At 36.7% G+C, this 14,470-nt stretch overlaps 1 protein-coding gene across 2 annotated transcripts in view; it reads left to right on the top strand.

Annotated features, from left to right (window-relative positions):
* tsnare1 (T-SNARE Domain Containing 1) overlaps positions 1–14,470 on the top strand; it is a 229,432-nt gene that overhangs the window by 177,710 nt on the left and 37,252 nt on the right. For both annotated transcript variants that reach the window (XM_083548755.1, XM_083548754.1), the window contains exon 9: positions 10,981–11,053. In XM_083548755.1, the coding sequence (XP_083404881.1) occupies positions 10,981–11,053 (73 nt within the window). The remainder of the gene's footprint in view (positions 1–10,980; positions 11,054–14,470) is intronic.

Consider the following 14,470-nt stretch of genomic DNA (forward strand, 5'->3'; position numbering starts at 1 on the left):
TAAAAGAGGCAAGATTATGCTTATTTCTAAAAACAGACACTTTTTTTCTATGCCAAAATGTTTGTTAGTTTCTACTAACTTGAATGCATGTATAAATGAGGCAGGCTTTATGAATATTATAAAAAGCAGGTATTTTTATCCATTTTTATGATATATGGTTACGTTCCACACACACACACACACACACACACACACACACACACACACACACACACACACACACACACACACACACACACACACACACACACACACACACACTCCCACCTCCCTAGGTCCTTAGAATGATAGGCTTCTCAATGGCTAAGGTTGATGTTTATATATATATAATCTGTTGTGCCTTTGCTGGCTCAGCAAGTGCCCCAGGCTTAAGTATGGTACTTTCCAATGAGACTAACCTAATAAACCACTCCATCTCTCCATCATAGTAGGAACAACTATATATCCATATATGACTCTTACTTAAGCAAACATTACCACCTTGGCTTTGTAGAGACTGAAAACTTTTTAGATAGATTCTTTATTTCTACTTGTGGTTATGAGAGTACAATAGATTTAGTATTTTTAAATTGATACAAATAGATGCAAATTAATATATCATTAAAAAAGTTTATCATTTATAAAGTAGGGCTTATTTTCCAATTTTTATTTTCACATGTCATGGTTGGTTACTGTGAATGTGAGAGATGAACAGAACAGCATATACATGTCTAAAGACAGACAGACAGAACAAAACAGTCAGGGAAATAAACAAGATAGATTATATTATAACTAATGACAAAACCCAGGATTTACATAAATAAAGACATACTATATATGCACACAGATCAAATCAGCACATGACGTATTTGAGTTTCGGACAAAATAAAACACCTTCAAGCTTGAAGAGATAAAAAAATGCAGACAGCTTATTTGTGCTTTGGGGTGAAGGGGAATACAGCTGGGAGAAGTGACCAGGAGGTGGTTGTGCCCACACTCACTGTGCCCTGTAGCAGTTGCTGAAAGGCTCTGTGCATGAGCTCAGCCAGGCTGATCATATCTGACAGTGTGCTTTTTCCAGTCTAAATCCCTGCTCTCTTTCTTCTCACCCACCGCTGCTCAGCCAGCTCGTATTGGAAACTCCACTCATTTGAATCCAAAGTGACTGGAACTGCTCTGTCTCTTTCTTTGCACTTACTAGATGCCATTGTAAATGCATCCTTGCAAAATGCTCTCTATAAGATCTTAGAGAGACGCAGTCCTTGTGCTTTCAAATAGGTACAAAAAGGACAAGCAGGCTAAATTAGACACTCCTGACAACTATGGTTTTCCTATAAATAGAAGAACAAGGGGAATTAAGAATGCCCCTAGGGTCTAATTCTGTCCTTTATTATCATCCTGCAGATGTAACTTAAATACATTTGAGAATCAGTTGAATAAGAGCAGGAAAGATAAAAGAGAGACACTCAAGCTTTATGATATCACCTTTAGCGTTTTGGCATTGGCCATCATTTCATCAAATTGGATTTTGAAAGAAAATGGCCATAACAGAGGACAACTTTCAAGGGGAATCTGAATGAAACATCTGGCTCAATCAAAAAAAAAAAAAAAAGTCTAAAGTTATAAATTTTTCAACCTTGAAAGAAGAGTTAGAAAAAAAAAGAGAGATACTAAAACAGTAGAGGTATTAAAACAGTAAAGATTTATCTAAAATATGTCTAAAATATGTTCATCTTACATTGTAAATACACAATCACAGATACATGATGGGTCTCAGCTTAGATTGCTTTTCAACAAAAGTACCTTCTGTAATTCTCTATAAATTGCTGTTACAGAGCTGCTTCTATAAGTTATACAAGAGAACCTATATAAAAGGACATAAGCTATAGTTTTAACATTTAATTACAAAAACACGATGTCAGAAGTGGAATGCATTGCTCTATAAATTGCATGAATGACAGTATGCTCTGTTTTTCTCAAACACAATCTATATGCTAAACCTAGTTAAATAATCATCATGGTGGCACAGTGAGCTGCATGACATCTCCAGGGTACTAGGTTTGATCCTGAGCTCAATTTAATGTCTGTGCTTTATTTCACATGTCCTTCTTCTCTTTCTGCATGGGTTTCCTTATGTTTTTCAGGTTTCCTGCCAACTTCCAGAGGCATAATGAGTTAAGCAGATCAAAGTTTCCTAATTTTTTTGTACATGGTAATGAGGTTGACTGCCATCCCATTCAAGGTTACTAGGATAGACCAGAAGAAAAAAGTTATTGAAACATAAGACAAAGTGTGTAATGTATTGCTATTTTAAACAGGTGGTAAAGCAAATACATTTTTTGGTTTACTTATATTAGCTTTGAAGCTTAGAAATGCAGAGCTTATGCTAAGTTGAATGCTAGAATAGTAGATGTGACGTACTCGGTCAGCGTAGTGGTATCTTTAAAGCCGCTTGGGCCAAAATGAGCATTATTTACATTGCAATGCATTTACATTACTGCCTTTTGGGTTTTTCTATTACTGCAAGTTTACACTGAAGTCAGTTACCACCAAGTCTGATGGTCACAAAAATACTGAAAATGTATCTGCCGTACTTACATGCCAGAATTGTGATCTTATGCCTAATTTCTGCTCTTACACGTAATCGCAAAAATTAGCCCCATCATGTCATTATGGTCTGAGCTAGAGGAATTTCTGGAATTTTCACTCGGTGTGTGTCTGTGCAAAATCTGGAGGGGTAGTGATTTAACACGTTTTTCCACTCTCTGGTTAAGCATGCTGATGGTGTGATATGAAAGCAGCACTCAGCCTTTGATATAATAAACCCCTTGACCTATATGAAGATGTCCTTTTCCAGAAGATGACAGTATCTATCTGCCTGTAGTCGTGTCTCAGACCATGGTCTTATTTTTTTTTAAGTTTGCCGATGTCAAAAAGGTAATTAATAGATCCATGCTGCAATTTTTGGTCTGATTAGAAGTGTAATACACACAGAGCTGGTAGAATAAGTAAAGTTAAATAACAAGTCAAACAATGGTCTGTTCTAGTTACTCTGCTTGTGTTGCAGTGTCATCTATAACATTGACAGCAGTGGGAAAGTATATAGATTCAGCCAATCATGCACTAATCCTTCCTGACCCAAAGGCTCTGTTTGTGAACCCAATTGCACTCTAATTTGCCTGTTTACAAATAAATTGACTTCTTCTCTGCTGTAGTTGTTCCAAATTAAATGGAACACACTGTTGTGGATTTATGAAAGTCAGTAGGCGTAAGACCGAGTACATGTGTGTGAATGAGAGTAAGGTCAGTGGAGTGGTGTGGTTGCAGGGAGAAGTGGTGGTAAAGGTAAAGAAGTTTAGGTAAAGTACCTGGAGAGTGTGTTAGACAAATGAAGAAAAGAGTGTAGGCAGGGTGGAGTGGGTGGAGAAGAGTGGCAGGAGTGATTTGTAATAGAAGGGTATCTGCTGGAGTGAAAGGGAAAGTTTATAGGACTGTGGTGAGACCTGCTATGTTGTATAGTTTAGTAGCATTGTATAAAAGACAGGAGGTGGAGCTGGAGGTAGCAGAGGATGGACAGGATTAGGAATGAGTTTATTAGAGGGACTGTGCATGTAGGACATAGTGAGAGAGGCCCAAATGAGATAGTTTGTGCAGAGGAGGGACATGGGGTATATTGGTAGGAGAATGCTGAGGATGGAGCTGCCTGGAATGAGGAAAAGAGGAAGGGCAAAGAGGGGGTTTATTGTTGTGGCTAGTGAAAAACATGCAGATGTAGAGGACTGGGGGGGGGGGGGGGGGGGGGGCGTATGGAGACGGATGATCCGCTATGGCTACTCCTAATGGGAGCAGCCGAAAGTAGAAGAAGACTCTGTTGTGGATTAGTCCGATCTTGTATGTCAATCTGCAGTGTACAGGAGGTGTATGCCTATTTCCAGAGGTTTCTTTTTGTACATTTTCAATATGGTCTTCTCAGTCTGCACTAACCTTACCTCCAACCTTAGCCCAGGCATCAAAATTCTTTCACTTTCAAGGGTTTTATATTTTCCCCCTTCTTTGTTTTTCTAAGCCTTCCTGGGAGACTACTGACTACTGGGAGATCTACTGTTGCTGTAGAACATTTCCGTTATACTACTGGGTGGCGGCTGTCAATATCTCAGCAAGATGTAGGAAATCTTTATATGGATAACATGTGGCCAATCATAATTTTCAGATCAAGATTGTCCTTTGTCTGAAAGGCTTGTCAGTCTACAAATTGTGCCTTATGCCTATGAACTGTTTGATCTGTGCAGGTGTCAAATGGCTTTATTCAAAATTGAATCTCAATTCTGAGTGAAGTTATTTGACACCTGCACAGATACACATCCATATGAGAAATCAGCAGCTTTCTGTTTAGACTTCCTATGCAGATATTGTGGCATTGTATACACACTAAGGCAACATACATGCAGGATCAGCAACTTAGTAAGATGGATTTGATAGATTTTCCAGGACAATTAACTCACACCCACTGAGAACAAAGCACATAAACTCTCTCTTTCTCACTGTCTAGTTTGTACACATCCATGAACACAGGAACAGACTACTACATGCTCAGTGTACACTCAGAGTTGTGACTTCCTAGGGCCAAAGAAGGATAGAAATGATTTGGTTCTACATTATAAACCATTTATTCAGCAAGGGCAAAAAAAGGCATCTCATGCTTAAGCTGTGTTCAGGCTTCTTTTTTTTTCTTTTTTTTTTCTAGCAATAAGCATGTGTGTAAATCTGCTTAACAGTTTTTCTGCTGTGGCTTTGACACTGCATTCAGTTGCCTAATGCCTTTAGGCCAGGGCTGGAAATGTGAGGGGAATCTTATATCAGCATTAAACACATTTATATGGTGGAAAAGGGGGTTGGGGAGAGGGGTCAGAGCAATGGGAGAGAGAAAGTCAGAAACAGAAAAGAGCAAGGGCATGATTCATGTAAGTTATCTACAAACACCTTTCCTTTCACAAGCTAAGATTTTGGACAGAGGACATACATTCTTGGAGGAATCTCTTATAAAATGTTTCATATATCTAGGGTATAAAGATGCTTTCTGTTTGAAGCTTTCTTATCGAATTTATATATCAGTGTTGGCCAGTCTGAGGAAAAAGATTATTTGAAGGTTATCCACAGTGCCTTACACGGCTCCTGCTATGATCCTTCATATGACATAGCATCTTTTTTAGTTTGTTGTATTAATGACAGCAGTTAACTATAATGGTATAGTGCACTTTAAGCTGGAGATCGTTATTTAGGTAGTGGATCTTAGCAGTGCATGATTACCAATACTCAGTTTTGAAATAATCTCAATAAAGCAGATGTACCCACTTTTCTGGAATACAAAAGATAAAATCAGCCTTAACTATCTTGAGATGAATTATAGCATGCTTTTTTATATATATGTACTGTATATACAGGGTCATACAGCGGTTTTCTAAGATGGGTTCCACTCGGTTGAGTCCTCGTGCTGTGCATTAGGTGCAGAAGCTGGTTTCCAAAAAAATAATAGACACATGAGTTTAGCTAGTTTTACAAAATGCAGAAGCTGAAGGTCCACATGTCAGTGCTCAGACCACACGCCGCACACTGCAACATTTCGGTTTGCATGGTTGTTGTTACCAGAAGGAAGCCTTTTCTTAAGATGGCTCACAAGAAAGCCCACAAACTGTTTGCTGAAGACAACCTATCCAAGAGCATGAATTACTGGAACCATGTCCTCTGGTCTGATGAGATTAAGATAAACTTGTTTAACTCAGATGGTGTGCAGCATGTGTGGTGACTACCTAGTGAGAAGTGCCAAGAAAATAGTGTCTTGCTTACAGTCAAGCATGGTGGTGGTGGCATCATAGTCTGGGGATGCATGAGTGCTGCTGCTACTGGGGATTATTGAGGGAAACATAGATTCCAACATGTACAGAGACTAAAGCAGAAAATGATGCCCCCATTCAAAAACTGGCCTGATTTTTTGAAACAATAACGACCGCCAACACAAAACTGCCTGAGGAAGGTGAAGGTGATTGAGTGGCCAAGTATGTCTACAGACTTGAACCCTATTGAGCACCTGTGGGCATCCATGTGTCTAACATTTAGCAGATCTGTGATGTCATTATAGAGGCGTGGCGGAGGATCCCAGCAACAACCTGTGCAGCTCTGGTGAATTTCATACCCAGGATGATTAAGACAATACTGGATGACAATGGTGCTCACACAAAATATCAACAAATTAAACACAATTTTGACATGTTCTTTTAGGCTTTACTCGCTTTTGTTGCCAGCTCTTTTTGACAATAATTGCTGTATGTCGAGATATTTTTAGAGGACAGTAAATTTGTACTGCTATACAAGCTGCACATTGACTACTCTAAAATATATCCAAATTTACTAAAAATAAATAACACATAATATCACACAGCATATACTTTATTAATGACGTGCCAACCGCTAAACTCTGGACCGCTATGGACAGGTAAACACAGAAGGCGTTGGAAGAAAAAAAAAAAGGAACACGGAGAAAACAGTGAGGAGCAAGGAGAAGATTCAGGTCAAAGAAAATTACAAAGTTTCCAAAGTTTGGAATCATTTCAAACTAAAACATAAAAAAAAACACACCGTACAGTGCGTTTATCATTTTTTAAAGTAATTTGAAATAGATTTTTAGATTTTTATTTATGATTATTTTTTTTTTTATATATGTTATATTTGCATTTTGATATAATATGGCAATTAAACACACTAAAAGGGCTTAGTTTTCACAGATATTCTTGTATGCAATTTCAGCAATAAAAATGTAAACCTTTTCTAAAAAGGAAACAAATTACAGTTCTGTATTATTTTCTTTTGTGTATTTAGTATTGCTCTTTAATAAAGAAAAAGTACTACTTATCCGATTTCTCGAATAATCGATGACATAAAAGGTAGAATACTTGATTACTTTAATAATCAATAGCTGCAGCCCTAAGCAAACTAGTTGGGCAAATATTATCATTGTGCATACTGACAAGTGAAAATAAATATGTAAATATATGTACAACAAAAATGGCTATTAGCAGTGTACAAATATGCAGAAACTGTTGAACAAGTATAATAAGAATATAAATGTATATATAATATATGTAAGTGAAAATAAAATGTAGTAGATGAGCTTCTATTTACTAGGAGTGTAAATATGTTGTTGGCCAAATACATTATCATGTTACTCTCCAGGCAGTAATGAAAGATAAAAATTATTATTGAAAAATATTTTACTCTTATTTTGTATTGCTTTAAATGGTCATATTTCCAGTGTAAAAAACTGTAAAAGTTAGGGTACTAGATAAAAAAAAGCCATGGTTATTCTTTCATTTATTTTTAATTTTGGAGTTTTTTGTACTACCTCACATTTATCACTCATTTATTCTCAGTTTGATGTTCAGGGCTGATTGCCTGGCAGCTTGTGTGAGCATTTTACACTGGGGCTGTTCTGGAACCTAAAACCTCTGAATTACAGCGTACTCCTATATGTACTTTATGGTTCAGTAAGAGTAATTCACCACACCACCCCCCACCACCCGTCTGTTTGTTTGTCTGTCCTTTTCCCCTTGCTCACTGTCACTTTTTGTATGTAGGCAACCAATCTAATGTTTTTAAATATGAAAAAAATACACCTGAGACAGTTCTGACACATTGCACTACAATCAGAAATAAAATCATCTAATGAAACTTGCTCAGTACAAATGTGTCAGCATTTTTCAAGCTGCTCTGCAATACCACATGAGCAACCCACACTGATCCATGCAGCTACAATTCAGGTGGTTTAAGAAAAGATTGCTTTATACATTATATATATGTTCAGCAAAATGTTTTCTATTCAGAACAGTGTGAATGAAGACTTGACAGAAAAATTACACCTGTCGTTAAAACGAAATTCTAGCGAGTGTTTTTGTTACGACAAGTCATTAATGGAGGCACAATTGACAGCTATACATCTCACACTAATGGCTCACACAAAAGGACAGTTTGCTTTCATTAGAATATAGTAAGCTGTTTATCACGGTGATGATTGTGGGTGGCATGTAAATGGTGTGTTTAATGGTGCTACACTATAAAGCAGAATAAAAAGGGGGAAAAAAAAAATCAGGGAATCGTGTAGGGAAAAATAGAGTATGTGGGTAGCCGATTTTACACAGGCTTTACACACACATTTTATATTTTTATACACACACATATATATATATATATATATATATATATATATATATATATATATATATATATATATATATATATATATATATATATATATATAAACCTTTTTCTGTATACTGTACATGAACATATGTAAAATTTTCACACCTTAAAAAAAATGTTTAATTTGAGTGGTTATCATTTACATATTCTCTTTATTTATGTTTGTTCCCCATGTCTGTTGCTGATTCACTCAAAATCAGAAAAGGGTTTATTGCCAAGTCTGCTCATAATTTAGGAATCTGTCTTGATGACAGAAGCTTCAAGTGCACACAATACAACAGGTAATAAGAGCAAAAATGAATAATGATTATACACATGGTACAGTCCGAATAACATATACAGCATATACAAATTTGATATTGGATTATGGCATAAGTGTGTTTTCTTATTGCACCTGAATGTTCATGTATATTGCTCATGAATTACTGTCATTTATATGAAGAAATGTTTTGTCACAGTAAAAAGCAAAACCCTTATTGTTTTTATACAAATTCCAGATTTATTAAGCATATCAAACTGTAACACAATGGTGCATGATGAATTTGTGCACACGAACCTGAGGAAACCGATTGTGTCCCCTGGACGCTTATCTACATTCCCACCGTCTTTTGCCTGGACTCCTTAATATCTCAGATGGTCCTGTGATGGCTTATACTCTCATATCCTTTCCTTGTCAGACTCATCTCTTGTCACTTCTGTAACTCCTTCGGGTACTGAGGTGTCAGCTTTTCCTGCCTGGAAGGGTTTTGTTGTTTGTTTTTTTTTCTTTCTGAAATTGCGTGTCTTATCGACCCACACATTTAATTGTGTGGATACGGAAACTCCCGACACCCAGATTATACTGTGTGTGCGTAGTGTAGCATTTGTGTGTTTGTTTAGTGTGCTGCAGTCTTTTCCTCTATGTCAGATGAAGCAGATATCTGGCTCTCACACTGACATTTTGCGTCTAATGAAACAATGAGAGAACCTCCATCCCCTATCAGTCGTCTTTCTCTTTTACTTTGCCTCCCTCCCTCCCTCCCTCCCTCCCAATACAGGCACAATAACAACAGGATGAGTGACAGAAGCCACAGGGATGGAGTTAGGAGCAAATAGACCTCCTGTCTGATATCATTCACTGGCTTGATGCACTAACTTTACCTCAGGACTCGGACATTAAAGCAGTCTTCATCCATTAAGTTTTACACTTTTGTTTTGTTGCGTGGTATTAAAGGTCGAAAATTAACGAGGAAGGTAATGAGCATGGAGACAAAGCTGTATTATTAAAGCATTAGCACTACACTGTTTAATGCATGTTTGAAATATGTCATTCAAATATTCTATATTAAGATTCTACAAAGCCATTTGACAGACCCTCAAAATAAAACACTCTATTGATAATGTGTAATTGTTGATTTGATAAAGTTACCTGTGAGGAGGGGTTTGTTTTAAGTCCCCAGTGCCAGTGCTTTGTTACATTTAGAGGCAAAGCAGCTCTAATACGTTTCTAACAGTAGATTAGCAAATTGCTGGGATGTAATAGGAATCATGATGTCATTTGAAAGTTCAGAGTGGTAGAAGTGCTCCACTTCACACCAACGTTTAGTCACTATTGTAAGTCGTTCAGGATTAAGGCATCTGCCAAATGCCATAAAAGTGAATGTAAATGCCATTTATTGGTTTCCTTTAACAACAAACAAGTGCCTTTTCTTTACACATTACAAACCATAGAAAGACCAAGAGCTCCTTAAATGATTAGTAGCCTCAGAGTGCCTCATAGCAAAGTGTCTGTATTAAAAGAAAATTCTTTTTTTTCATCTCTACACTTTGCTGACTTCTAAACAGCATGAGCTGAATCTAAGTTCATGACTTAGGTAGGCTGGAGCACATCAGCCACCAGGGCTAGCAAGGTTTCCCCCAGGTAATAGGGCAGACAGCACTCTACTAATCAATATGTCCATACTCTCTCTCTCTCTCTCTCTCTCTCTCTCTCTCTCTCTCTCTCTCTCTCTCTCTCTCTCTCTCTCGCTATTTTTCTCTCTTTGCTTTTCCTTGTCTTTCTTCTTTCTTCATGGACATCCTTAAATTCCTCCCCGCTAAGTTACCAAAACAATGCTTTACTCTTCATCGTTTAACAAAGTGAATTCAACTGGCACTGGCAGGTAAAATAAATATGATGTCAAGCCATTCCTGCATGATTGACTAGACCGCCCAAAAACAAATGCAAAAAAAAAAGTCTTTAGCAGCATGGGGTTTGCCAGAGGCCATTTTGGCTCCAGCCAGATGGTATTTGCCAAGAGCTAGAAGGGCTGCCAGTTTCCCAAACAATCACGGCCACCTGTGATGAATGGCTCAGTGGCCACAGCAACACCGGCCCAGCTGCAGGCACACAGGCTGTGGATGGAAGCAAGGGGATGCTGTGAGGGGATGCTGTGAGGGGATGATAGACCAAACAGGATTTAGATGCTTTCATGTTGCGTTAGGCACAGGCTGAAAAAAGTAATGTTTACTCCAGCTTGAAAATGGATAAAGAAAAAAAACAAACTTTTTTTCCTTTTTTTTTTATAGTATTTAGTCATTGGATGACTGCAGCTGTAATGTCCAACACTTGACTTATTGATCTGCAATAATGTCTCATCACTATGCTTTAGTATACTAACCATATCTTCATAACTTTTTAATATTTTTTTCATTCTTGCAACAGGCTTTTTTTCCTGTGGTTTGACCTAACCTAGAGCCTTGTTTTGTTTTTTCTTTTATTTATTTTTGCAGAGGGATATGCTGGATGTAAACCAAATTATGAAAGACTTGGCCAGCATGGTGCATGAACAAGGGGACACAATAGGTGAGTTCTTAATTATGTGTGTCTATGGTTGCAGTTACTTTGTGGACTATTTTGTGTTAAACTAGTTAGGTCTGTTGTTGATAATCACTCCTTCTCATCTCTTTTTGTTCTCTAACTCCCTGCTGCACAGGAGTAGAGGAAAAGAAGACACTGACACTCGATAATGATTCAGTTGACTCAATACATCAGAGACCGAGCGTGCTGAAGTGTTATCTCAAATCAGATCTTGGGGGGATTCAGAGAGAACACAGGGTTTGTGAATGAAAAGAGAGTACACTGGTTATAAGACACATGAGGGGAAAAAAAGAGTTGGAGGGACATCTAAAATTAATAAAAAAGAAAAAAAAGCTTACCATATTGAATTGATCGTTATCTTTTTTATTTACCTCTCTCTGGCATGGTACTGGATTATGATTAGCAAGGCATGCAGTATGTGGAACTAATTTTACTTTTTGCAGTGGAGGAATATGCATTCATCAGTACCTTAATAGTTCAACATAATAAAATCACACTCACAAAATCTTTTGACCTGGATTATGTAGACAGCTGACAATCAGCATGGTGCATTCAATCAAAACAAAGTGGGTAAGAGAAGATAAGAAACTGTTCACATATTCAGGACAATTTAATAAGATTTCATATGAATGAAGTCATAAGAGAAGCAATGAGCAGTAACACCACACTTTAACCTTAACCGTTCATATCCATTTATTTGCATTGGACTATAAAGATCCTTATTAATTTGCCAATTGTGAGTCGAAATTCTGGAATGGGAATCTTCAACATGGAACCATTCAGTAAAAGTTCTCTATTCGAGCTGAAATTATTAAGTTGAATTTAAACCATCGTACTTAATCCAGCCCCTTAGAGACGTATTGTGACGCTGTCCCTATTGGAAAATTAATCCATTTGTATTCTAATTGGTACCTACCCGTCATGGTGTCCTTTTGTCTCAAAATTTTAATTAATCCTCTGTGCCCCATACTTCTCGTAGTAGATGAATAGAGGGCATATTCCTCAAGGAGACTTTGAGGATATGCCTTTTTTTTTTATTCAGATGCTCTATAAATAAGCAGTGTATATACTAAAGGCTTTCTTCAGTTTTACTAGTCAAACAATAAATAAAAAATGTAGTGTTTATTTCTATAGATAAAACTTATTGTATTTTATTATTGCAGTTAAATGGTGTTAAACCATGGTCTGTCCGCATTCTCAGTTCTGATTGACTGGAAGGTGTTTATTGGAACTGATGAACACACAAGTAGTTCAGTCAGTTTAATCACCATTTTTTTTATGAACAACCATAGCAACATACAGTCACAGTTGAGGGGGGGAGGGAGGGAGGGAGGGAGAGAGAGAGAGAGAGAGAGAGAGAGAATTTGAATATTGGGAAACCTAACAAAAAAATGTCACAAGAATTAACACCGACAGCTTCATAAATTGTAAAAATGCGTCATAAATGTACCTGATCCTCACATGCACATAATACCTGTCTTTCTCAATTTTTCTAATAACCTTTCATTGAAATAAATGTAATTTAATCACACTGCTTTATTCATGTGTATAATACGATTGGGCAGAATTCTAGATCTTTATATAAAATAAATAAACTAATGATAAAATTACCGTTATTTTTATCCATAAAGTCATTTTTGCAGTGCAAACTTCAGTGGCAGATTTGTCAATGCTGAAAACTGATCATTGTATAAGATCAATAATCCACAGCTAGGTGTGCGTTACATGATTGAATGCACTTTATGCAGGTAACCATGCTCTGCTTAATTTCAAATGATTATTCAACTTCCTCATCACGCAGTGAAATTGCGAATAACGCATCATGATTTATCAGGTCCTACGACATGGTTAATAGCAAAACTAAATAAACCAGTGTAACAAATAAGCAAAACATTAAACCTGTGTATCATGTTACACTATTGATGTAAAAATTCTTAAAGTATTAATATACTTGAAATGTCTTCACATTGATGGCCTGGCACCTGATGACACATAACATCAGCTGAGCTCTGTTGAGCTGTTGATTCTATTGGAAAGTGTGTGGTATTAAAGATTTAGAGGCATCAAATAGGTTTTTCCAGGTTAACATGACTGATTGTACTCTTTCACACAACACTGGACTTGATGGAATTCACTATTTTACATTCCTAGAGAACTTTAGTATCTGCCCTGCTTTTGTATAGTTTTTTTTTTGTTTTTTTTATTTTGTTGTTCTTGCACCACTTACACTAGGTAACAGTTTCCCCACATCTTGGACTAGTGCATGTATTTGTTGATTATTTTATGTAACCCCTATCCGTACGCAACTACTATAATTTTTTTGGGGGGGATTAAAATAGACAGCGATGTCAAAGTTAAATAAAAAACCATTTTGTCTCTGATTTTGTCCTCAGCTAGAACACAGACAATTAGGCTTTTCAGAATATTCATCATTCCTTTATTCATGATTCATAACTAGATATCAAAAGATATGATTCATTTAACTATAAAAGTCTCATGCACATCAGGTTACAAAGCAAAGGTATAATAGAATGAAGCAATTAAGTGCTTTTGGCCTTTTCAAACAAGATTTCACAAGTGGCATTTCTCTCTGTGTGGTACAGTTGAATCCCTTTTCTTTCTGTCTCTTCATCATGCCCCTACCGTTCTTCCTTTTGTGTCTTTCTTTGGTTGAAGACCATGTGTTGTCAGTAGAACTTATATAGAGTTAAGACAGTAAAGAGATTCTCTGCCTACGCTTCATCTATTTTTTTTTTTATCTTCAACACATGCAGAAGAAAGTCTGGCAGACGTGAATGAGAATTTAACAAAACGGAAATTTATGGATGGAATTATTCAACAAAGAACTAGAGCTGCTGGTTTCCCCCTCGTCACCCCCCTCCCCCCAACAAATGACAAGAAGTTTTTCTCAATAATTTTTCTAAAAAATGAAAAGATTACTGTTCATACTTGATACTTTGCTCAGTTCAAAGCATTAATGTTTAGAGTTCAATACAACAGTGGGTTGTTTAGTCTGTGTGGGCAAATATGTATGTAAGGGGGGAAAAAAAGTTTTACCTAAAAACTTAAACATGAACGTTTCAGACTTCTGGTTTTCAGAAATCACTAATTATAAAGAGAGACTTAAAGCACAAAATGCATTGCAAAAAAAAAAAAAAAAAAAAATTATTGTATCAATTCATAAAGTATATCTTAGTATAATCAAATGTATTTGAAAGTATTTCATGCTTTTTTTTTTCACATACACCTAATATAAAGAAGCTCTGATTACATGCTTTTAGGCATGTATTGAGAGCACTGATGTAGAATATAGAGCAAAAATTGTCGATGGATTCATTGTGGTGCACAAAAGCTTCACCTGAACAACCAAGTCTTTCAAAGAGCCTGCATTCAACAAGTGAA

The sequence above is a fragment of the Silurus aristotelis genome (genome assembly GCF_946808225.1).
Source record: "Silurus aristotelis genome assembly, chromosome: 1".
Classification (NCBI taxonomy): Eukaryota; Metazoa; Chordata; class Actinopteri; order Siluriformes; family Siluridae; genus Silurus; species Silurus aristotelis.